Source organism: Elgaria multicarinata, chromosome 16, assembly GCF_023053635.1.
Source record: "Elgaria multicarinata webbii isolate HBS135686 ecotype San Diego chromosome 16, rElgMul1.1.pri, whole genome shotgun sequence".
NCBI classification, from domain to species: domain Eukaryota; kingdom Metazoa; phylum Chordata; class Lepidosauria; order Squamata; family Anguidae; genus Elgaria; species Elgaria multicarinata.
This window is the reverse complement of record NC_086186.1, coordinates 20,409,149-20,435,925: the sequence shown is the minus strand read 5'-3', so window position 1 is coordinate 20,435,925 and position 26,777 is coordinate 20,409,149. Positions and strand designations below refer to the sequence as shown.

The window sequence follows — 26,777 nt, the reverse complement described above, 5'->3', positions numbered from 1 at the left end:
CCGAACATCAACACCTATGATTTGCAGGGAATATGAAGCTTCTGATGGGTCAGGATTGCTCTAAATACACCTGGAAACTAGCTTCTACTCTTGGTCTGGTCAACAGAACACTACCTAGTACTTAATGTACCTCTATGTTCCAGAAATAAATTTTAGAGAGCCTGGTATATATGTATGTATGTATACACACAAACACCCACCCACACCCCCAATTCAACCTGTTTCCTAGACTGCTGCCTTGCCTTTTGCAAGGCGCCACAAGATGGATGGATGAACAAGCAGAGCACCATGTGAGTGAGTTATGTGGAGGATGTCGGACAGCAGGATGCTAACAAAACAGATGCTAAACACCAAATTGTCATCAAGCGAAAGGTTTTTCCTCTCTCCAAAATAAATAAATAAACAGCAAACCAACAGTGTTCTGTTTTTGTTAATCAGCTGTTCCGTTATCAACGGACAAACAGCTCTCTAATGGATACCTACTGGGTTGTAGCCTATGCAACTTATGCTGTTGTTCCTTTGATCGATTCGCCCCCGAGATCATCAAGTAAATGAGGGAGGGCATCATGTTTCTTCAGGAAATGTTCTGTGGTGGATACATTGATCGCTGCACTTAGCTGGCTGCTGCATGAAAAACCTCATCCTGAAATGGTTCCACAGTGCCCGAAACTGCGTCTGAAATGGTTCCACATTGCCCTAATCCTGCCTCTTGATTAAAGAACCATCTCCAGATGCGGAAGGGAAAAGATATTCAGCTGTTCTAACATAGCAGGTCTTCTGACCGAAATTAACCCCACACCAGACAACATCCCATATTTGGGGGAGAAAGAGCACAATGCTCAGTGGTAGAGCACATGCAGGAGGTCCCAAGTCCCATCCGTGGTATCTTTGGTTAGGAAACTATCTCAGGTAGCACAGGTGGAAAACATCTCTTCTCTGAAAATTCTCTAGCATAAGTACCTGGCTAGGTGGTGTCATGGGCTGGGTGCATGGTCTATTTAAGAGAACATCTTTGCTTCATCCCGGGGAGAGGGGTTTCTTTGTATCTGAAAAGGGAGTAGCAAGTAGAATGCCAAGGCCACGCTGTGCAAGAAGTGCCTGGCATCTGATAGCACCTCCCCGGGTTGGTACCGGGGGGGGGGGGGAGAGAGTAACAAGTTGCAGCTGTGCAATGTCTGGGAGCATTCCCCCTCCCTTCGGGTGAGGTGTGGGTTGCTAAGGGGTTTCTATTGGTCAGGGTGGGTCTGGTGACAAGGGGGTCCCAGAAAGAGATAAACAGCTTGGACACCCAAGTGTCCGGCCTCTTTCCTGTGGGTGTCAGGAGTCCAGGGTGTCAGGAGTCCAGGAAGCCCCACGTGGCCGCTGAGAGAAGGAGTCTAGTTCGAGTGGCGTGGAGCCGAGTCAAAGTGAGCAACAAGAGGTTGAGTCGCAGTGTTCAGTGTTTGCTTTGTTTTAGAATAAGGTATAAGTGGGCAAGAGACCTTACCGGAGTTACAGCTAGTGGGGAGTGAATGCAAATCCAATTGGTCTGAGTGTGTAAAAGGGAGAGGGGGAGGTATTAATCCCTGCTGTCCGAAGTGTGTCATTCCTTTGTCCGTGTTTTCCCCCAAAACCTCTTACGTGTTTACCTTAATGTGTGGACCCTTATGGAAGTGTGTTTGAGTGAAGAATAAAAGTGTATGGTCCCTATCTCCTGTGTGGTGTCGTTCTTGGAGAACCTAGACTCCTATTGTTAAAAGCGGCAGTGAAGGGGCGTGTGTCTGGGCTGGCTGAGCCAGACCCCCCCCTTTCCCGGCCGGGGAATCGCTGAGTCAAGCCGAGCGGTTCCATCACAGATGGACCAATGGTCCAACTCAGTAAAAGTTGGCTTAATATGTTCACCAGTGAATCATGCCAGCTTATTACCACTGACTACATTTGTTGATAAGGAGTTAATTTGGTGTGTAAAGAATCCACCAGTCCTCAAAGCAGGATTTCTATCACCCAATAAACTTGTGCGGTATGTTAGATTGAGCAGCAGTGTCTTGGCCCAGTGAGCTTCACTGCAGGGCAGGTACCATAGGCTCCCAACTTCCCATACAAAACTTCATTACCCCGAGATGCACATCTCTTCCAGTCTGTTTCTGAACACAATGCTCAGGGCTGTGTAAGTACTGTATTGACCTATGAAGCCCCCAATCAGCCTTTTCTAATCTGATGTCTTTGAGATGCATTGAATGGCAACTACTATCATTCCCATCCACCCTGAGCATGGGACTTGCCCTTGAGATGGGAAGGCAGCCCAACAAATTTCAAGAGCATAAGGTGGTGGAAGGCGCCCATAAATGATCCATGATTTCTGAAGGGCTGCCTTCTCCAATATGAACTTGCCATATGAGCTTGCCCAGCTTGATGCACTTGAGATGTTTTGGACTACAACTCCAAGCTAGGGAAGGTGTGAGCAACAGACTGGGTATGGGAGTCTGGTGGACTCTCCTGTACCCCCACCCCACATCTCACTTGCCAAACCATAGGGTGCCCACGGACCTGATTGCCAATCGGGCACATGCCTGATGAGTGGGTCTGGAAGCCACCCACCCCCATCATTTGCATAGAAATAGCCACTCAAGGATTTCTGTAAAAAGTAATGTTGTGCAAATAGCGGCTGTCAAGAAGCCATTTATGCAACATTACAAGCCTGCATGGACCAGGCGGAGGTGTGTCTGTCCATCCTTACTCCCAGCATTCGTGACCATTGGTCACACTGGCTGGGGATGATGGGAGTTGAAGTTGAAAACATCCCTAGGCACCAGGTTAGAGAAGGCTAACTTAAATCATTCCCAAAGACCCTATTCCAAGTGCCCCTGTCATCAGAGATTCGGTGGATGATGACCATAAGAATAGTCCTGCTGATCCGATCAAGGCTCCATCAGATCCAGCACTCTGTTCACACACTGGCCAACCAGCTGTCGACCAGAAACCCACAAGCAGGACACGGTGCAACAGCACCCTCCCATCTATGTTCCCCAGCAAGTGGTATATATAGGCTTACTGTCTCAGATACTGGAGGTAGCACATCACTATCAGTACTAGTAGCCCTTTCTAGCCTTCTCCTCCAGGAATTTATCCACCCCCCTTTTAAAGACATCCAAATTGGTGACCATCACCACATCGTGTGGCAGTGAATTCCATAATTTAACTATGTGCTGTGTGAAGAAGTCTTTCCTTTTACCTGTCCCGAATCTCCCACCAATCAGCCTTATGTGATAACGCCAGGTTCTAGTATTTTGGGAGAGGGAGAAAACAGGCTCTATTTTGTGGTTGCACTCTGTCTTCGGCGCATTCTTCATCTGTGGTTTTGTCATTTAAGTGCCAGGGGAAGATGGTTTCATTTCCATGGGCTTTCGATTCAATTCTATCACCTCCTGCTAATTTGAAGGATTCTGGTGTTGATGCTGTTGCTGATTATGTTTAACTTGTTTCATGATAATAATTGTTGTCATTGTTATAATGACTTGTTTTTTTAACTTCACATTGTAAGCTGCCTGAAGCTTGTAAGCCTATGCGGCAGGGTCTCGCTATTTACTGTTTTACTCTGTACAGCACCATGTACATTGATGGTGCTATATAAATAAATAATAATAATAAATAATAATAATAATTGATGGGAAGATGGGTTAGAAATGTTTTTAAGAATATTGGGGTGACTATTTAAATAGGGCTCCTAAAATATGTGTGTGTGTGTGTGTGCATGTGTGTGAGTGGAGGAGGCAGGTTTGAATATGGCATCCTTGATTCAAATTTGGGATAGATGTTCATGGAGAGGATCATTGTCAAGATCCTCCTGGATTTGCTCTTTTTCTTAATTACCTCTCCCTCTCTCTTCTTCTCTAGCCCAGAAACTGGTGGTAATGGAAAAGGAGAGCAGTAGGTGCGTTATCTGTACACTCATTGCCTCTCTGCCTCTCGAGTAAGCAAGTGGTACCAATGATGAGAAAGAGAATGAGGAGCAATAGCAGCTGGTGAAAATGGTGGTGAGGAGGTAAACTCAATGGCAGAGGGCCCATTGAGGGCAACTTGCTCAAGGCCCCTAAAATAACCTGGAGCCAGCACTAGATCAGTGTGAACACTCAAAAAGCCCAATTTATTTCTGGAGCAGGCAAGAGGATGGTCGTTCATAGGGCTGTGCTCCGCTCCATTTCGGGTCGTAGATGCGGGAACGGGGGAGCTCCGTTTCGGGTCAGGGGAGCTGCGGATCGAGGCAAAGCGGTTCGCCTCCATCTGGAGCTCCAAACGCAGGTAAGTGGGGGGAGGGGACTCACCTGGTGCTGGTGCCACCACTGCAGTCCATGTGGCGATAGCAGCAGAGGCAGGTAAGAGGGCAGGGGAAGGGGGTTACCTGTGTCCATTGCGGTCCGGCCCAGGCCTCGGCCTCAGTTGAAGCCTGTTCTGGACCTCAATGGAGGCAGATAAGTGGGGGAGGGGAGGGGGACTTATCTGGCTCTACCGCAGAGGCAAGTAAGTAGGGAAGAGGGGGCAAAATCTCAATCTGCCCCTCCAGATCTCACTCCGTGGAGCGGAGCAGAGTGGGGGTCAGATCAACCCGAAGCGGTTCGGGCCCGATACGGAAGTTCCAGATTGGGCCACGAAGCAGTTCGGGGGGTCCATGCACAGACCTAGCCGTTCATCCCCAAATAAAACAACAATGGAACCAATGAGTCTTCTTATTTGCCCCTCACAGCAGCCTGCCTTGCTTTCAAATGGCCATCCCAACTTCAGATGGCAAAACTTGTTACAAAGAACAAACCCATGTTCTGCAGGCCTTACATAATTGCTGGGTTTCAACCTTCCCCAGGCCCCTAAATTGCCCACCACTTGCTTGCTTGCTTCTTAAAATGAAGTTTGTATTGATTGACAAGGAAATAAGATAGCAGTACATGGAACGTAACCCTCAATAATTGAATTATGGCATTACGGCCCCACAGTGGACCTACGGTCTGTTTGCAATCTGCACCGAAGGAACAAGCAGCATTGCTTCAATGGAGCAATTAGAGAAACTGGAAGGGGAATTAGAGAAACCGAAACTTAGCAGAAACTCGAAGGAAATCACTGCTCCAGACATGGACATTCATCACTGGACTGAAGTGGCACACTATTCAGAGGGCTCCATTCCTAAAATGGCACGTCTGAGTCAAAGATGGATAAATCAGAACTTGCCTCCTGTCAGGATGCTAGGCCACCAAGTCAGCCTAGAAAGCAAATAGGGGTTTAAAACAAGAGACTCCAGTCCCTGGGATGAGGACTGGAAGGGAATCTGGCAAACAGGCGGACAAGATCCTATACAAGACAGAGGGCATTTTCAGTGCTTGCACATGGTTTGCAGAACACCTCTCCCCAGGGATGCTCACCAGGGCCAGATCTATATCAAGCATGATATAACACTTTGGAAGTGTTATACTTTGAAAGTGTTATATTTTAACTAGTACTTTAATCAAGTAAGTCTATAGTCAAGATTAGGGGTATATAGATTTTGTAAAATCTGTTCTGTCTGTGTTTTGTGGATTGTCAAGTGCCTTCCATTCCACTGTCTGCTCATTGACGTAATTTGATTATTTTTTAAAAAAAATTCCTCAATTCACACAAGTGCGCAAATCCCCTGAAATGTGCATTTTCATGCTTTAGCCTATGGGGAAAATGTACATTTGGGGCTGGATGATGACGATGACGATGACGATTGTATTTCTCTATGCAAAATACAATGAATTTTTTTTTCTAAATTTGCATGAAATTCCAGAAAGTTTTAAAAAAATGCTCTGCAATTCGTGAAATTCATGTGAACTGGGGAAAAAACTGTTTGCTGTAGCATCCATGGGTCAGATTCACAGAAATCCCAAATCATTTGATTCCATTGCAGATTTCCTTGATATCCTGACTCCAGATATGCTGACTGAAGGGCTGTAGTATGAGGTGGGAGCTCCACTACATTGGTGGAATGCCAGGTGCACTTCTACCATACCAGATAGGTGTGTGGAACACTGATAGAGCCATTTCATTCATTGCCATGGCTAACCCTACTGCCCCTGTTTTGGGAGAAGGTGTTTCAGGTAATCAATCAGAATCCGATCCAGATCTAGAGGAGGGGGCGCCAGACACCAGCCAGCCTGTACCAGTGGTGGAGGAAGCTCTCACGGGCGATTCACCAGCTGGGAGTCAGCCCTCTCCAGAGCTTATCTCCTCAAGGCCAAATCCTACACACTCAGTGGGAAGTGAGCTTTCTTCTGGAGGAGAGTGCCCCAACAAGCTGGCTGATGCTAGGGTCCGCCAGAAGCTAAAACGCACAGAGTGGAAGGAAGGCGTGAGAAAGTCGGTCCAACTAGGATTGCGCCAGAACCTGCCTCCACACCAGGCTCTCTGAAGTTATGGGCATTTGGGAAGGGGCTTCCTGTTCTCCTTGGTCAGACAATTGTCTCGCTTAGTTTGCATAGTTTTGCCTAGAGAAAGCTTCCAAGAGATTAGACTCTCTTCAGGTAGAAGAGATGTTTGTTTCTTAATAAAAGCTTTGTGGATTACCTAGCAGGCCTTGTCATTTGTCTCCCATCGAAAGGAGGAGCTTTCTGAGAACGCGACATGAAGATGTGCTGGTGGAATAGCTAAAACAGCATTTGTGGATAGAATGGAAGAGCACCTGGGAGAAGCACACTTATGCCACCACCCAGAGGTGCAGAAGCAAATGCTTGAGGGTCAATCCTCCTGGCCCCTGGGGTTGAACAGGCTATTTCCTGCACAAACAGAATTCTAATGCACCTCCAAGGAGGAAAAGGGGTTATGATCTCAAGCTTTAGTCTTCCACTCCCCCAGAAACTTAAGCATGAGCACTGGCTATGGATGTCAGAGAAATCCATTTGGGGTGGGGGTGGAGTGTGACATATTTTCCTAGGCTCACTGCACCCTGGACTTCATTTTGGTTCCTGCTGTGACACCCAACTCAGGCTGCAGCAAGTTGGGGCAGTATGGTAGACAAGGGGAAGGTCTGCTGTAGCATCCATGGGCCAGATTCATTTACATAAATTTCAGGGTGATTTACTCAAATTCTAGACAAATTTGGTGAGAAATCAGCAGAGGGAACACTCCGCCCGTAGACCACTGTGACTGTACTTCAGAAATCCTGTTCTATAAACATGTTCAGATCAATGAAATGTGCTGTCTGCACACCAAAGTCTCAATGCAATGCAACACCGAAATCCAGTTCTATCAACATGTGCAGATCAATGCAATGTGCTGTCTGCACACCACAGTCTCAATGCAATGCAACACCGAAATCCATTTTTAATTTTATTTTTGGTCAAAATAAGTTGAGTGCAGTAAGAAGCACATACCAACAATGTGACTAGCAATTAACTCCCAGGCAATTGGTTGAATAGCAGTAAAGATCTCTCTCTCTCTCTCTCTCTCTCTTTCTCTCTCTCTCTGACACCATTTGACAGGTGCTGCCACAAGCAGACTCAATGTTTTTGGTAATATAATTTGCTCTGTCTGATGATGAAGTTTGCAATTTCTGATGGGTGGACAACAAACTGTACCAAAATAGTATTTGGGATACTAATGTATGGTACAATCCTATAATGTCTGCTCAGACATTTTTCTCCCTCTCTCAAAATACTAGAACGAGGGGACATCCCATGAAGCTGATTGGTGGGAGATCCAGGACAAATAAAAGGAAGTACTACATAGTTAAATTATGGAACTCATTACCACTAGATGTAGTGATGGAGCTGAAGGCTATCAATGGCTACTAGCCCTGATAGTTGTGTGCTATCTCCAGTATTTGAGAAGGTAAGCCTGTGTGCACCAGTTGCTGGGGAACATGGGTGGGAGGGTGCTGTTGCACCATGTCCTGCTCGTTCATCCCTGGCCGATGGCTGGTGGGCCACTGTGCGAACAGAGTGCTGGACTAGATGGACCCTTGGTCTGATCCAGCATGATCTTATGTTCTTAAATATGTCCCACTGAGTTCAGTGTGACTCACTTCCAGCTGAGTATATATAAGATTGAAGCCTTGGAGAGCAATCCTAAATGTACATTTGTCAGGGTAGGGAGTTAAGTGGTGGGATCATCTACCATTTCAAGAGCACTGCTGGATGACTCTGGTGAGGGCATGGGGTATGTGTGTGTGTGTGTTACCTTTTACTTCCCCAGTGGATTTCTTTAAAAAGAAAAAGAATCCCCCCATTGGTTCCAATCAAAGTAAAACACTTGGGGTGTGCGAGAATTCTATTTGGCTTCATCTTTAGTTCCAATTCGCCCCACTTGCAACCATGAACATGAACACAAACAGGAGCAAAATTTTTAGGAAAAGCTCACAAGTTTCTGAAGTTGTGGGCATTTTCACACTTTAGTCTATGGGGATGGGGGAATGTGCATTTTGGCTGCGCACTTTAAAAATGTGCACCAAAAACTATGTACTTTTTCATTTGGAAAAGCAAGAAAAAAAGCTTGCGATTGGGAATGGGCATGAGATGAACTGAGTTCAGAGGCAAAAATAGGAGAATCGTGATGAGCTCAAATTTTGCTGATTCTCCTACCCCTAGAAAATACCAGGAGGGGATCTATACTAGTCAAGTTAGAACGTGTCTTACCATTTTTAAGTGTGTGTTTGGTAGTATTTTGCCACATGACATTCAGTTTTTGATGTTTTATTATTGTCTGTTCTCCGGTTTTTATTTTTAACTTCTCTGAAATAAGTCATTCTATTTGGTATGACGTGGCCAATTTTGTCATATTAAATGGGTTTCCTGTAGTTCTTAATTAGCCGATCACATTCCTGGGGGCATATTTATGTAATTTCTGACCTAAAGTTGGAGCCGTTTTTTTCTTTCAAGCCTCTTTTTTGAAGACACTTTTAGTTTCACTTTTGGGAGGCTGCTGGCTGGATCGTTTGTAAGTGGAGGATTCTCGGAGAGAAGAGGATGTGGGAGGGGCAATTGGCAGACGATGAAAAAGAACAAACAGATTTCTTTTCTTAGTGGGGCTAAAAGGAATGCATCCCCACGGAAAGAGAAAAGTAAGTAAATGTTTTAAAAACTGCTATGTTTTAAATCGTTCAAAAACAAAATGTTCAATGACTGTAAAAACAATGTTTCATATACTAGTGTAGATCCCCTCCAGGTATAGGTATGTGACTTGATCCTGTGCCTGGGGAGTAAGGAAGCTTTGGATCTGGCACATCTCATACCCAAGGTTGCCCCTAGAATGCCCCAACTTGGTCCCAAACACTAGCAGAGAGTCCGGTGACAATGTTTTTGTACCCACAGGGCTTTCATTGGGCATTCTGGAGGCTTGCAGTATAGATGGACCACTTCATTGTTGGAGTTTGTCTCTGTCAACAGAGGATCTGTTCCACCCAATCCTAACTCCGTCAGCCAGCCTTCATTGGGTGTTATGATTGTTCTTTAGCCCCTATGTCCTCACAGAGATGACAACACAAAAAATCACTTGTGGTCTCTTCTCTGCAGAATACACATCAGAGGAAACTACTTAAAAGTTTTTCAACTCCTTACAATGTTCTTCAGTAATTCATCAACTCTTTCCTCACTGATAACATCACATAGGTAAAACTGGTTACATTGGGTTGCAAGTTCACTCCTGATTGGATAAGGTCCCTCTCATGACAAATCCAACTGAAGAAGAAGGACCGAGGGGACAGGAGCAGGCAGAAGTAACATCGGGGCCTGCTCCTGCTGGACTCTTCCCCCCACCCCCCGCAGGGCAAACTGCCATCTTGGCCCTGTGGGGAAGAAGAAGGACCGAGGGGACAGGAGCAGGCAGAAGTAACATCGGGGCCTGCTCTTGCTGGACTCTTCCCCCCCCCCCCACAGGGCAAACTGCCATCTTGGCCCTGTGGGGAAGAAGAAGGACCGAGAGGACAGGAGCAGGCAGAAGTAACATCAGGACCTGCTCCTGCTGGACTCTCTCTCTCTCTCTCTCTCTCTCTCTCTCTCTCTCTCCTCCCTCCCTCCCTCCTTGACTCCTTTTCCTTGTGTGTCATGTCTTTATTAGATTGTAAGCCTGAGGGCAGGGACTGTCTTTTTTTGCTAAGTGTAAGCCGCTCCGAGAGCCTTTTTTGGCTGAGAAGCGGGGTATAAGTATGATAAATAAATAAATAAATAAATAAATAAATAAACTGAGGGGAAGTAACAGCAGCTAGAGAAAACGATGGTGCCAGATAGGATCAGCAGAAGTGAATATTAGGGCAATCCATGTTGAAGTGCATATTCAAACAATCCATTTTGAGAGAAAGACAAACACATCTTCTCTACCAATGTTTCTAGCCTTGTCCCCCAAAACAAAACTGGAGAATAAGCAAAAACATGGCTTACATGATGTGAGTTTACTCAGAAATTTGCAACATCTATTTCAACAGAAGAAATAAAGCACCTTGAATTGCTACATCTAATTAATACATCAGTCATGACTCTACACACCGACTAAAGGGTTTAAGCGATTGCTTGGAATCATCCACAATCTTAGAAGAACCCAGAAAGGGAGGGGCGGGGGGATTAGTGAAGTGTAAATGATACTTTCTTCCCCACTGAAATGTCTCAGAGTGAACAGAGTGATTGAGTAGTGCATTAGTGTTTCCTCACCCTGATGTATCCATATCCCCAAATGCATCAAATCTTTCCATCCCTGGAGTCTGCAATTGCCCTTAGCAGAGGAAGAGCTCGAGAAGATCATTAATAGTCCTTGACACTGGAGATCCAATGTATTAGGAAAGCACGGCAATTACTTAGATACAGGCCTCTGTATTATTCATAAGGCCCATATCTATTAAGAGGATATTATTTATGCTACTACAGGGAGATCTAATAAATAAGGCAATAAGTTACTCTCCCCTGCAGGCCAAGACAAAACATGTAGCACAGAACATCCATTTTGGCTGGTCAGCATGTTGTAACTCCCATGGAGTCACCATGGTTCATCCACTCAAGGAAATAGCCACATTAAGGAAATAGACACATTAAGAAGTCAGGCGGCAGAAAAACAAAGGTTTCTTCCGGGTTGTTCTGCACAGTCCATAGAAGAATGGATTTAGAATGGTCTTGATCCACAATATACAGGGGGAAATGGAATCTGACCGAAGTCTATTCTAGCTTTACACATCATTCCTCACAAGATTGCATATTATGAATGCCAATACTGCCATATGATCTGTATGTAACTGCTACTGTGTGAGAGAGTTTAAAGGTCTACAAGAATCATGGAGGATAGATCAATCAATGATTATCAGTCATGATAGCTCAATGAAACCACTGTATGTATCAAAACGGTACATCTGTGAATTTCAGATGCTGGGGACAAACATCTGGGAAGGGCTTCTGGCTCCCTAGTCCATTTGGTTGAACTAATTGGATCTGGGTCTAATCCAGCAATGTAGTTCTTATTTTCTTAAGAAGGTCGGTTTGCTCCCATGATCCAATTCCCTCTCGCGTCTTTATAAATCTTATTCCCGCTATCCTCCCTTCCTTGCTTCATATTATTAATTTTTCTCTGTCCTCTGGCTCATTTCCTTCTGCTTTTAAACATGCTACAGTCTCTCCCATTCTCAAGAAACCTACTCTTGATAAGCTATCTCTGTCTAACTACCGACCTGTCTCTTTGTTGCCGTTTGTTTCAAAGATCCTGGAGCGGGCGGTCTACTCTCGCTGTCTTGACTTTCTTACTAGTAACTCTGCTCTAGATCCTTTTCAATCCGGATTCCGTCCTTTGCATTCCACTGAAACTGCCCTTACTAAGATAACCAATGATCTTCTTACTGCCAAGTCTAAAGGCCTTTATTCCATTCTTATTCTCCTTGATCTAACTGCAGCCTTTGACACGGTTGATCATGATCTTCTCTTAGATTCCCTTCATGACCTTGGACTCCGTGGCTCTGTCTATAACTGGTTTGCCTCCTATCTAGCGGGTCGCTCTTTCAGCGTGTTGGCTAATGGCAGCTCGTCTTCCTCTTTTCCCCTTTCAGTAGGGGTTCCGCAAGGCTCGGTGCTTGGCCCGTTGCTGTTTTCTTTATACATGTTGCCCTTGGGTAAGCTTATTCAATCTCATGGCCTCCAATATCATCTGTATGCCGATGATACACAATTATATCTTTCATCTCCGGAACTTTCTCCTGATGTTCACGATCGTATCTCGGCATGTCTCTCAGATATCTAAGCCTGGCTGCTTCATCGTCGTCTGAAACTTAATATGGCAAAGACTGAATTGCTTGTTTTTCCACCTAAACCTTCTCCTCATCTTTCATTCTCTCTCACTGTCAATGATGTTACGCTTACTCCGGTCAAGGAAGCTCGTAGTCTTGGCTTCATATTTGACTCCTCGCTCTCCTTTATTCCTCATATTGAGGCAGTAGCTAAATCCTGTCGTTTTTTCCTGTATAATATTGCCAGGATTCGATCATTTTTGTCTATCTCTTCTGCCAAGACGCTTGTTCATGCATTGGTTATTTCTCGGTTGGACTACTGCAACCTTCTTCTCTCTGGCCTTCCTTCTTCTCACATCAGTCCGTTGGTTTCTGTTCACCACTCTGCCGCAAAGATCATCTTCTTAGCTCGCCGCTCCGACCATGTTACTCCGCTTCTGAAATCTCTTCATTGGCTTCCAATTCACTTCAGAATCCAATATAAACTTCTCCTGTCGACCTTCAAAGCTTTTCACGGTCTAGGACTTTACACTGTTAGTTTTACCCTACCCTGTGCCTGTTTACCCTACCCAGTGCCTGTTTACATTCTCTTCCCCTCCTTACTGCTATATAAATAAATTAATAATAATAATAATAAGTTTGAGTGCTCAAAGGTTGCTCTAAATGTGGACCCAGGCCCAAATCATCAGCTCTTGTAGGACCAGGTGGAGCTTTGTGTCACAGGACACCTGCTAAGCTGGTAGCTGCATCAGCTGCCCACCCCATCTGTAATGGTGGTGCTGAAGCACAGCTGAGAGAAGACATAAGAAAAGAAGAAGAGCTGTGCTGGGACAGACCAAAAAAATATCTAAGCTAGCATCTGGTTTCCTTGCAGTGGTCAACCGGATTCTCCCTGGGAAGACCACAAGCAGAATACAAAGTCATATAAAAGTATCCCACCATTTCCCCACCACTATTTAGAGGCATCCCACCTCTGTTCCTGGAGATGGTAGACAACCATCATCTTGATCACCCACTTCACTGGGAAAGTATTTCTATGGAGCAAACAGTAGAACACCTGAGTTCCCCTGCTTAGTTCTGTGGTTTCAGAAATTGGGTACCTTAAAGCAGGTGTAGAGAACCAGTGGTCCTCTGGATGTTTTTGAACTACAACTCTCATCAACTCCACCTTTGGTCAGGCAGGATGGGGCAATGGAAATTGGAGTCTGACAACATCTGGAGGGCCAGAGGTTCCTAAGCTCTGCCTTAGAGGAAAACCCATTTTCTCCTTCATCATCCTTCCCAATCTTCTGATCCAAAGAAGCACAGATTTACAATGAGAAAACACACTCCTCTCGCCCTTTCCCCTGCTCAGATGGTTCTCTCTGAAGGGATGCTCTACACGGCTCTGTAAATTACATGGCAGTGATGTAAGATGACTGATACTTTTAATACAAGAGGCCTGTCATTAATTTATTAACTGGCGATGGGCTCTGGAGGCTAGGACTGATACATTATAAATCAACCACATTCTCGGCTATTAAAAATTCATCCAATTCATAATATAGGGCACTCGTAATTTCTTTATTAGTCTTGCATGTGAGGGACCTTCCCCACCACCCCAGATACTCCTCCCTACATTTCCATTTACCTACATTTTACTCTTTTGCTTTGCTTACCAGCAAGGTAAAGCTCAGTTTAATATTATGAAAGTGAACCTGGGTAGAAGGAGGCATTTACCTTTGACGAGGTCATCTTTCACAACACTCAACAAATGAAATGGGTTCTGAATGGGTTCCACATGTTTTAGCACTTTTGGAGAATACTTTCAAACCAACCTATCTGCTCATGAACTGCAGAGCACTGGACTTGGTTCCTGGGACCCATATGGCGCTAGTCTTCAACCAGTGCTTTGATCCAAAGGTGGCCCACATCTAGAGCTGGGAGAGTCTGTAAGCCTTGGTTCCACCCACATTTGATTTATTTGTTATGAATTTCAAGGTCCTTCTCTCCCGAATGTAAATAATTTTGTGAGCTTTGGAAATTTCTGATCAAAAATGAATTGAAAGGAAATGCTCACCCATCCACACCATCCACATTTGATATACCGCTATTCCTAGGATCTGGAGGACCATGACGTACCTGCCTGACATATAGCTGTTAATTATGAAGAGCCTAGCAGAGATGCCTCACTCAGCACTAACATGGTTGAATGCACAGGGATTCAAACTGAGACACTTCAGATCAAAACACTCACACCCTGGGCATAGATAGATAAATCTGTCAATTTAAGTTTCTCCCACATTTGTTTTTATAAATCACATGTTATTTCCATCTCAGATTTAGAGACTGTTGTGAATTTTAGTAAATCCTTAGCAAAACTGAACAGAAAGAAAATTTGCACCAATCCTGTCTCACGTCTGTCAGTTGCATCATGAGAGAGAGAGAGAGAGAGAGAGAGAAGTACAAAGAAATGGCATGGGAAGTGATTGAAAGAGAATGAGGTGATGTCTCGATGGCCATGTTGGCTAGGGATGATGGCAGTTGTAGCCCCACACAACTGGAGGGCAACACTTTAAGGAAGGCAGCTATATACCATGATTGAGCAGGGTGGACCAATGGTCTAGCTCAGTATAAGGCAGCATCAGTGCACAAACTGGGCTGGCATGCCATCCAATTTCTTTTCAGATGGAACTTTCTTTCTTTCTTTTCCTCCTTTCTTCCCCCCTCCTTCTTTTCATTTTGGAAGAGTTTTATTTTTTAATGATACCATTATATTTTACAAAAAATAAATCATAAACCGTTTCCCATTTCCAAATTGAAACAACCTGTTGCAAGACATTTCAACTCATCCGGTTTCTCAGAAGTAGAGCTGGTTCCAATAGAAAACAGTCAGACAAACCCTAATATGACTGACAAAAAGGGGGAAAAATCTGGATCTATTGACTCAGAACTCTTGCTCCAAATGGGCTTAAACTGCAGGACAATTCATAAGCATTACACCAATCACACCTCTGTGTTTTTCCTCTTAAGGGAATTTGGTCTACTGGCATTCCAAACTGCCACCCCACCCCTGGTCCCAATTTAACAGCACTGCTACTGATGAGAACGAAAGACAAAACATGTAGAATATATATTCTGTTGTTAGTCTCTCTATCTCTCTTACACATTTTAATTTAAGATCATCTATATCCACAGGGGATCCAAACCCTCGTTGTTGCTTGGGCTATTGGTTCAGTATAAAAATGTAATAAATAAATACATAAATTTGTTCATGTGCCACCTTGCACCTCTCTTTCCTCTTTCCCCTTTCCCTCCCCCCCTCTCTCTCTATGGAGGAAGCAGCAGCCAGGCACCTCTCCACCATGCCTGGGTCCAGCTCCAGCTGAGAGCCCCCTCCCTCCTGCTACCAACTGTCTCTGCAGAGGCCACCAGTGAGGGAGGAAGCAGCAGCCAGGCACCTCTCCACCGTGCCTGGGTCCAGCTCCAGCTGAGAGCCCCCTCCCTCCTGCTACCAACTGTCTCTGCAGAGGCCACCAGTGAGGGAGGAAGCAGCAGCCAGGCACCTCTCCACCGTGCCTGGGTCCAGCTCCAGCTGAGAGCACCCCTCCCTCCTGCTGTCAACTGTAACTGCTGAACTTTGCAACTAAGATTGTAGTGCATGAATTCGCTTTCCTTTTCCCCCTCCTCCCCCTCCCTCCCAATCCCCTTTCCTTTTGTGTCATGTCTTTTAGATTGTAAGCCTGTGGGCAGGGACTGTCAAGAAATACTTTTGTAAGCCGCCGTGAGAGCCTTTTTTGGCTGAATGGCGGCATAAAAATCCTTAAATAAATAAAAATCCTTAAATAAATAAAAAATCCTTTATATATATTTCATACAACCATCACTGTTAATAATATCATTATAGTATACCCAATAAAGCATAACATTGTACTACGTTTTGGCCTTGGCTATTTCTGTACATGATGAATAAATTCCATTTTTCAATAAAACAATTTTCCTGCTGTCTTCCTTCTTTTCCTCTGACTTTATTTGTTAGCTTGACCATATATCCCCCTGCTCTGCTGAGCCATTCACCCAGAGAACTGTGTGTGGTGGCAACGCTTTCCATTTTAAACTAATAGCTATTTGTGCAGCAGCTGTCGATAAATAAATCATCATCTTTATATCTTTGGATACTACATTTTTAATATATCACAACAATGTTATTATGGGATCTAAAAGTAATGTGCATCCCGTAATATTTTCAATTTCATTTATGAGCCAATACACTCGGCTCTTGGGGCATGTCCAGAAATATATATATATATATATATATATATATATATATATTTCCAGGATTGGATTGCCAACAATGATAATTTAGCCCTGTATAGATTTTGCTAAGTGGAGCTAGAGTTAAATACCAATGAAACAGTATTTTATAAATGCTTTCCTTAAAATTCATGCAGTGTCTATGCCATGTTGCTGTTGTTTTCCAGATCCAGCTCACACCTCCAATAATATTTTATTCCTTATATCCACTTTCCATTTCTGTTGATATACATTTCCTGACAACCCTAAATCACCAATTAAATTGATGCTCTTTTGATTGGCCTATCAGATACAAATGTTTCAAAATATGTCCTGTCTCTGAGTGGACCATATTTTCCTTAGTAACCACATGCCTGATGCACATCTATTGAAACATATAGAAGTGATGGAAATGTGTCATTTAATCAATGATGTCTATATAGGTTTTAACTTCAGCATGTCTCTTACTTCAGTGAAGTGTTTTTCCCCCTCCCCAGTTTGCATATCAAGTTTTAAAGGGTTTTATCTTACTTATTGGAGTAAGTAAGATAAAACCCTTTAAAGTGGAGAAAAAACAGGATTTAACATACTTCTGAATTTGTTCAGTGTTAAATATATTGCTAGTAGAGGAGTTCATTTTTCTAATGTGTTTTCAATGGGATCTATAACCATCTCACAACTTTTCAAGAGGACATAACCAAGTCTGAGCTAACCATTCCACTTCCTCCTTCCACTCTGCTGCCCCAAAATCTGAACCCACTCCACACAGGCTTCCCCCCCCCCCCGAAATCAGGATACTGGAATATTTTCCCATGGACATGTGTATTTACATTTATTTGTTAGAAATGCACATTTTCCTGATTGATGTGATTTTGGGGGGACATGTGCACACTTGTGAAACTGTGCATTTTTGGAAGTGCATATATTTGAGTGTGAATGGAAGTTTGAGAAATCGTGAGAATTTCTTAAGAATTACATACCTGCTTGCACGATGTTTGAAGTTGTGAATGGGACATGTTTGCATTGTTTGCAAACAGGAACAAAACGCTTGTACATCTCTACACAGTCTATTATCCTTCCAGCTGTGGAAGCCATAGAACATCAATATGATACTATGTTCTAATATAATAATACATCCTATGCTGATCAGGAGCCTTCATTCAGTCAAGGAAATATGAGACTTAGGGATGGGTGGGTGGGTGGGTGATATTTGAGATCACTATGATTCTCTAAACATTGGCCCTTTCTACACGTAAGGAGTATCCCAGGCAAATGGAGGGAGTGTCCCTGCCTGCTCCCGGGATCCCCTGTGTGTCATTTGGATGCACAAGGATGATCCTGGGAAGATCCCGGGATAAATGGCTGGTGTTGACATTCACTCAGTTATCCTTTAAAATTTGCACTTTCCTGAACTGTGAAATAGACTTCTCCTGTCGTCATCGTCCTCCCCCCCCCAAAAAAAAGTGTTTGTACAAAAAGGCGCACATATTTGCATGCAATCACTATTATTATTATTATTATTATTATTATTATTATTATTATTATAAAAAGTTCTTCAAGTTTGGGAAGAACCAGATTTAAGAATTGACAAAAATGGGAAATCCCGGGATATAGGCATGGTGTAGACATGCTCATTGTCTCATCACTCATGTCATGCCCAATATCCATTTGGGACAGTTCTGTAAAATGAGCAGTGATCAGATAGAAGATTTGTGCAAGTTTTCCCAAATGTGCACAAACGTCCCTCCATAGGCCGATTCAGACTGCAGAGGAAATTTGTGCACATTAAATCAGGGAATCAGGAATGAGACAAATGTGAGCACGTGTTCAACAATTTACAAATATTTTGGGCAAACACACACTTGGATTCAGACCTTCTAAAATGTCTTGAGAGCAAAAATGAAATCCCCATACATCCCTAGTTTTGAGGCTCACAGGGGAAGGCAAGAGCATCTGATGACATTCATTCATTCTTTATTTATTTCATTTATAGCCCACCTTTTTTCCTCCAAGGAACCCAAGGCAGTGAACATAATCCTCCTCCTCTCCACTTTATCCTCACAACAACAAACCTGTGAGGTGAGTTGGGCTGAGAGTCTGTGATTGGCTCAAAGTCACCCAATAGGCTTCCATGGATGAGTGAGGACTAGAACCCAAATCACCTGACTCCCAGTCCAACACTCTAACTTCTACACCACACTGGCATCAGCTGAAGGTAGGTAATGTCCAGTTCAGTAAGCAGAGACAAGTTGAAGTAGGCAAGGCAGATGTAGTCCAATCAAGGTAGGTAAGTCACAACATGACCGGCTATATCAGGGGAGCAGCCCTCTTAAGCAGTGGACAAATGAAAACAGGACCTTGGACAGCTCCATGTGGGCCCTGTCAGCTGGAGTTTCCTTCTACTAGGACATTAGGAGGGTGCTGTGTCATCTTAAGTGGTGAACAGGTAGAAACAGCACCTTTGATACCATTGCTGAAGGAGTGTAAGATGTCAAGGGACTCCGTTTTGGGACTCAGTCAGCTTACGGAGATGCCTTACACTTTGCACACAGCATGGAGTTAAACTCTGGAATTCACGACCACAAGATGTGGTGATGGCTACCAATTTGGATGGCTTTAAATGGATGTTGGAGAAATCCCAGGAGGACAAGGCAATCAATGGCTACTAGTCCAGTACCAGGAAGCCTGTATACACCAGTTGTTGGGGAACATGAGGGGGGGTTGCACCATGACCTGCTTTGCGGGTCCCTGTTCGACAGCTGGTTGCCCACTGTGTGAACAGAATGCTGGACTAGGTGGACCCTTGGTCTGATCCAACATGGCACTTATGTCCTCATGCACCTTCAAGACAGCTTGCACAAAGTAGGAGTTACTTTCCTAAACTTCCTTGTACTACAGTGTCAACCCTAATCTGGCCAAATAAAGTTCTATAGCTCAACAATTTGATTGGGCCAGGTAACCCAAGGATCACAGTTAGCTCTATATCTAGGGAAGTTTAGTTGGTGCCTTCCAGATGTTTTGGACTACAGTTCCCAAAAGTCATAGCCATCATAACCAATGGTGAGGGATTCTGGGAGTCATGGTTCAAGACAACTGGAGGGCACCCAATTTCCCACCCTTGCTCTTGATAACTGTCGCCACAGGCTTTCACCTGAGCAATGTGTTTGCACTGATTAGAAATTAAATTTCTCCCTCTTGCCATGCCAAGTCTGACCTGGCCTACAGAGATCAGATATGGCATGACAAGAGGGAGCAACTTTATTGCCACTCAGTGTAACACATTGCTGACCTGGCCTACCCAGTATATGATTACCACCTGAGCTAACCACCATTTCTCCTGACTTGGGTCTTTGGTCATTGTTCCCCTGAGCTTGAACCTGACCACCAGGATGTCCATACTCATGTCATTTGTCTATAGACCTCCTGTTTCAGAACCAGATCCATCAGGACTCGCCTGTCTCCAAAGCCTGATTAGGAAGCTTCTAGTTCCTTCCTCTGCACCTGCTCAACAATGGCCTCCATCTTATCTAACCACAGCCATCAGATTATCAGACTGCTTCTTACCCAAGATACTTACCTACCCTTAGACTTGAGCACCTGGCTCGGTGCTCTCAACACCGATTTCCTGTCTCTGGTGTTTTAACAGGAAAATGACATACCACATGGACAATCTACCAATATATCTCTTTGAGCTATGCTTCCAGAAGTCCCCCTCGGCACTATGAGGCACCATGTGGAGGAGAAATGTGTGGATTACCATGTATTTACAGTTTTATGTAATTATATTTAATTACTTGATTAGTTTAAATATGTGTAATTACTAACTTGGAATATGCAATTATGCCAGGGCAGGATATAATAAATGAGGTTGTAAAAACACTCTTTGGAAGGATATCTGTTCCGCCCATGTGATGAACTGAGCTCTCTTGCTGAGGCTGCAGATACCTAGTGACAACAAAATAATTAGTCTCAAACTTTGTCCATTGAGTATTGGCACCCAAGCTGTTGGCCAAGAACCTTAGCCCCATTGCTTTACTAACAACACAGCGATAAAGGCATCACCATTTCCACATAAGATGTGGCCCACCTAAGGAAGCAGCAGAAAGCCATGTTGCATATCCCATCAGCCATTTCCATTACAGTGAACTAAGCAGCTAGGGATAAACATCCGTCATTTCCCCCTCCCTGTTCCCCACAAAGGGATAAGCAATGTTTGTTAGTATAGAAGGTGACAGAAATCTATATCACGCCAATGTACTATTAATAGTGCATTAAGCATATAGAGTTCTCTCTCTCTCTCCTCATTTCAGCTCGGTAACCTGTACCGGCATGTCCTTCACCAACAGAGGAATGTGCCATGTAGTCAACCCTAACCCAATTTTATTTAATTTATTCCTAGAGAAATATATACCCCACCCCAGCGTTATTTCCTGTGTCCAGTAGCCACCAGCTGCCATTGCATGGACCTCAACGTCACCTATACAGGATTCCTAGGCAGTTTTGCCTCCAGGCTGACCTACCACAGTCTCACTCTGTTTCAGCAAGGTCGTTGTTCCATGGACCTACCAACCAAAGCTCCAACCCATTGCAGATCATGATTGATTGATTTATTTCCTTTTCACCTTAATCTTAACCTTTGTGAAATATTCCAGTCCAATACACCTGCAACTGTACAGTATTCCTTGCAAAACCAGAAACCCCAGACTAGCCTGAGGGAGCTTCCTGGTACACAGCAAACACGGAGTCAACCAATGTCATTCACATAAGCAAGGTGGCTGGCATGTTTTTATAAATGCCACAGATGACAGTAATTAAAAAAAAAATACTAAATCATCATAGTTCAGAAAGCACTCTATAAAATGTATTCTAGGAATACAGTGTGTGTGTGTGTGTGTGTGTGTGTGTGTGTGTGTGTGTGTGTGAGAGAGAGAGAGAGAGAGAGAGAGAGAGAGAGAGAGAGAGAGAGAAGTTTGACCTAAAAAATAAAACAAAAACTGCTTTAGCTGCATTTTCTGCGTTTCCTTCACTGCCTAGACAGTAGCACCCACACCGCCTTGCTACAATCGCCCCCCCGAAAGGAATATGTTATAATCAAAGTCAAGGGCGAGTGCAATTAAGTGGACACAGCCCATTGCGCCGGTGATTGAAATGTTGCCACAGTTTGATGCACTCACTCCAGATTAGGGGCATAAACTCCCTCTTCTACCTCATCCCGGCTACAGGGCCTGTAAAGCCCAGGGCCGTCTCAAGGGAAGCATTCCGTCATGGGAGAAAGGGATGATGTTCACAACGACCGTCGCTTCATTTTAACAAGCCCTTAATGCACATTTTTGTTCTTGTTTGGTTCAGGCTGAGAAGAGAGTTAAACGACAATGAAACTCCCCCTGAAAGAGAGGCTCATATCACCAGTAATGGGAGTCTCCCTCCCCCTCTCTCTCTCTCTCTCTCTCTCTCTCTCTCTCACACACACACACACACACACACACACACTTCAATTTTAGAACAGTAAAGCATTCTGTTATTTCCCCCCTGAAAGATCAGAGGGGGGAGGACCTCTCTCCACTCACAACCATCCCCACCCCCAGAACCCAATTCCAAATTTGGAAATGGAATTATCAGGAGTGTTTCCAAACAAGATGACCGCTTACACATTGCCAAAAAGAGGAAATGCATCACAAAAACAGGGAGCATTGATTTGTATTTGATTGATTGATTGATTGATTGATTACATCTCTATACCGCCCAATAGCCAGAGCTCTCTGGGCGGTATTGAATTTGCATATGTGAATTTGTAGGCATATGTGCAGATTTAGAAAGAATCACTACCATTTAAGTAGAGATACAGTACACCTCATGGAGAAGACTGGCAAAAGGTGACCCCTCTGCTTGCTCAGTCTATTGTCCGGGTGATAACTGTTGATAGGTAACATCAAGCTTATGCTGCCGTCCCTTCTTCTGGTTTCTTTATATTTATTTATTTATTAATTTTAAATATTTCTTGGTTGCCTTTTAGGCCAGAAGCCCTTCCAAGGTGGTGTACAGCAATATAACACATAAAAATGGATGTCCACTGGACATCTTTTCGAAAAGAGGATACCTTGAAATAAAAGACTATCCTCGGTCATGTAGAACACACGGCCACCCAATTTCCAAATGCCCCATTAAGAAGGGGATGCAGAGGTGGGTTTGGGGCATTCTTCTTTGGCTTGGATCTTGATTCAAGTTGGAGGGAAATGTGGAGATGAGGGGGAAATAGTTCAGATTACGACCGGTCTTTTCCGTGAGTGCTGCAGATGTATATATACCAAACTGCCACCCCTGATTGGTAGCACTATTTCAATGTTTATGCGAAAATTGCCAAGTCAGACCCACCCCATCAATCCTCCAGAAGACAGCCCCCAGTCTAGCAAACAGGATTCTGGTACTTCATCGTATAGTTTAACTGAGAAGGATCCTCTTTTGGGGAGGGATAGAACAGTATTATTCATAACCGGGTGTGAACATACTGAAACAAGACCAGAATAACCCCCAACATTGTTTTCCTTCGGTAGACACGGGAAAATTTAATCCAGGATTCCCTTTCCTAAAAATTCCTGGAAGGAGTCTTTGGAATTCCATCCCCTCTATTTCCATATATGAGCTATGCAGCCAAAACTGCATGACACACAAAATATTGAGATAATGTTTATGGAAACACACACACAAACCCTAAATTAATTGTTTGAGAAGCATGTACAACCTGCCTTTCTTCTAAATATGTGCTCACAGTGGCTTACAGAATCTGAAACAAACAGGCCACCCCCAATAATAATAATTATATACAGTAACAAAGCAGAACCAAAATAGTTTCAGCAGCTGAATTTGGGTCCCACTGATTAAGATTGATCCCTTGATTATATTCAGGACTGAACTGAAATTGCACAAACATTATAAGCGGTATTAGTGTGCGTGGGGGGTGGGGGTGGGGAGATCCTTTGCCTTTCTGTGATTTTGACCAGTCTTTGTGAAGACATCTGCTTGGTTTAAATTCCCTTGTCTTCAGTGGCAGTCAAGAATGATTGGCCATATAGCACTGTGAAGTCTTCCTTTTTCATAAAGAGTTCTCTGATTGGGTGGAAGTGCCCATGTGATTAATTCAGAAAGGACGATGAAGGGAGAACGAGGGGATGGATGACACCATAGCAACATTTCATTAGGGTGTGCATCCAGAGACATATTTTTTTAAAGGCGAACATTTATTGAATATCAATCATAAAGGACATTGTTGTCATTCATTTGTTTATTAAACACTGTAGGCCCTGATGCCCTACTCCGCAGCCAGAGGGCAGTCGGAGGACTGTTCCCACTGTGTTTGGATCCTCCTATGGATCCCTACTCAATGGCCACCTCAATCACCGCTTATTGCTTGAGACATTAGGGTGTGCCTGGGCACTCCCAGCACACCCCTTGTGGACACCTATGCACAGCAGCATCCAGGGGAATGAACAGTATGGAAGAAGATTGAACAAAGGTGAACCTAAGTGGGAAAGGGAACTTGTCCTACTAAAATTGCTAATTTTAACCTGGTGTGTAAATATTTAGCACAGCCCTAATTATGGTTACATCTATGGATTAAACCAACCAAGTATATGCACTTACCTGGAATTAAGTTCAATAGAACTTCTGAGTAGACATGCATAGGATGGTGCATCATAGCTTTCAGCCCTACTAAAATGTTTTCGAACCTCTAGCTTAGCAACAACTCCAAACATTTCCCAAGCCCCACTTTCGAGCCCTAACAAACCAGCAAAAACGCAAGACTGGGAATCTACTGATAACGGAACCTCCCCTAGAACATCTGTGACTTCCCACTTCTAGAAGCATGGCGACAGTCATTTTTCCACAGCCCTGACTTCAAGCAAGGAACACAGACAATGGCAAGCACATGAATGGGAAGCGTATGGGACAGGTGGGAAAGAGGAGGTGGAGACTTTCATATGGTTTGGTTTGGAGCCATTCTGGGAATCCTGCAGAGCCAAGGATATATCTGGTAACTGAGGTGACATACTCTACACACGTCATCGTTGTTTTAAAAGGCTTCTGATGAACTGGAAAGGGTGAGTTCATCTCACCCAGTGATATTTAATGGAAGGAGTTCATTTGTTCACAGGAATAAAAGGAGTTATCCCATGAGAATCGAGGGGCAAGAAGCAAACCACCAGAGGTAATGATTCAATAATGGAAATGAAAAATGGTTCCATAAATGTGCCATAAAGTAGACCTCCTTGTTTTGTAAACTGGCCAATTGGTCCTGTTTGTGGGGTGGGGGCAGAAATAACAAATGTGTTGCTCCAGATAAGCTGCATAATGTAAGACCAATCTTTAACCCACCCACCCCAGTAATATTAGGGCTCTTAGTAGAAAGTATAAATGTAGGCATCATTCTATAAAGTAAGTTGCAGTTATTGGAATACTTGCAGAAGTCTGGTATTCTCTTCTAATTTGTTCTTTTAGCAATCTTTGAGATTAGCAGACTTGGCTAATGCAGCCAAATTTCAAGAACCAAGTCTTCAGCTTTCTAAATTCCACGCAGTTATAGGAAGGGTAATCTTCCTATTTGAGTAGACATATCCATTATGATTATCCCCAGTGGTTCACTTCTTTTGTATCTATTGACACAACCATAGCAGAGGAAATGTATTGCCTATTGCTGTATTCCCATTCCTCTGAGTGGTGTTCACATTTTAAAGGGACAGCTCTGGTGCTACAACCACGGGAAAGCCCAGGGAGACAGAAAGTTGTGTTTGCTTTTTATTTATTTCAATTTAGCTAAACAACGCTGAAGGCCTCTCATTGCATGGAATACAGCCCCTTTATAGGCCATCTCCTCAGGATCCACTCACTGGGGTCTTCTGTGTAGTTGCTCTGAGGCAGATGAAATTCTAGAAAGTTAGTGCCACATTCACAGGAACTGATTATTGGAAGGTGAATAGAATGTGTCACCCTTTGAAACATCTCCATCAGCCTTCTGCAAGCAGGTGCCCTTCAGATGTTTTAGTCTACAATACCTCCTAGGGTCCTTGGCCACTGGCCATGCTGGCTGAAGCTGACGGGGATCAAAGTCCAAAACACCTGAAGGGCACCATGTAGATAAGGCTGATCTACATGTACGTTGTGATTTGGGAGACATGCGATAAACTTCTGGTTTCTGGACCATACAAGACCTACTATCCTCTCTCTTGAACTCTCATGCTTCTTAACTTCAAACTTCTTCCAACTTGCTTCCTTCCTTCTCTTCCCTATCTTCATCTTGACATATGAAGGGAAACAAACACACACACACACACACACTTACATGTGTCTGGCTTGTGGCAATTGTGGCCCTGCCGAAAATACTGTGGGTTCTCGATGACGGGGATACGGGTCATGCCAATCACCACTGTGTCTGGGCCAGCATCCAACGATGAAGGTGTGGTGATGCCATGATTGATATGATGAAGAGGGCTGGCAGAATCTTCTTCCCCACTGATCACAGCTACAGGACCTAGAAAAAGAACATACAAAGGTCATGAGAACTCTAATCCACATTTATTGATTGTCCTTCCACATCAAGGATGTTTTGTCATAGAGTCACACTGTAAAGATTAGAATTATGGGGAAACTTGTCCCTTTTATGAGAATTCCACAACACACTGCATGACTCAGGAATGGACAATATCATAGTGTTCCTTTATTTACATGTTCAGTTTTATTCAACCCATGACCCTTGTCATGGACACTTGTAATTCATAATGTGATGGGCCCTGATTCCCACAGCAAGTTGTTTTAAAACCATATGAACAGTGTGTAGAGCACTTGCAACAGTGGCATAAATCTGGACAACTGCAGCATCTGGGCATGCTCTTGGTTAGCTATTGTCGACTGAGAAAAGATACCAAACTAGGAATGTTGGAGAAACCCACAACAGAGTCAAATTAGTTTGGATTTCTATGAATCTCACCTGTGGATTTCACAGCAGATCAGGTTTTCCCAAATCCCATGGATTCCATGGACTTGCAGACCAGATGTGCACAGGATTGCACTTTAAAATTGTTTGCACACCAGCTTTGGCATCATTTATTTATTTATTTATTTATTACATTTCTATACCGCCCAATAGCCGGAGCTCTCTGGGCAGTTCACAAACCTTGATAATCAAAAGGCCTTGGTGTGCTAACCCTGGAAGTCCTGATTCCACTATGCAACTAAATGAAAAGAAACATGTGTCCAGCCATCATCATGTCTAGCTTGGTCCAACATTTCCCCAGCTGCTGGCAAAGCTCTCTCCTGCCTGACTGGCAGGCAAGGTAGT

General features: G+C 43.9%; 1 protein-coding gene across 1 annotated transcript in view; it reads right to left on the bottom strand.

Annotated features, from left to right (window-relative positions):
* NTRK3 (neurotrophic receptor tyrosine kinase 3) overlaps positions 1-26,777 on the bottom strand; it is a 464,240-nt gene that overhangs the window by 167,989 nt on the left and 269,474 nt on the right. The window contains exon 12 of the mRNA XM_063142789.1: positions 25,782-25,970. Within this exon, the coding sequence (XP_062998859.1) occupies positions 25,782-25,970 (189 nt within the window). The remainder of the gene's footprint in view (positions 1-25,781; positions 25,971-26,777) is intronic.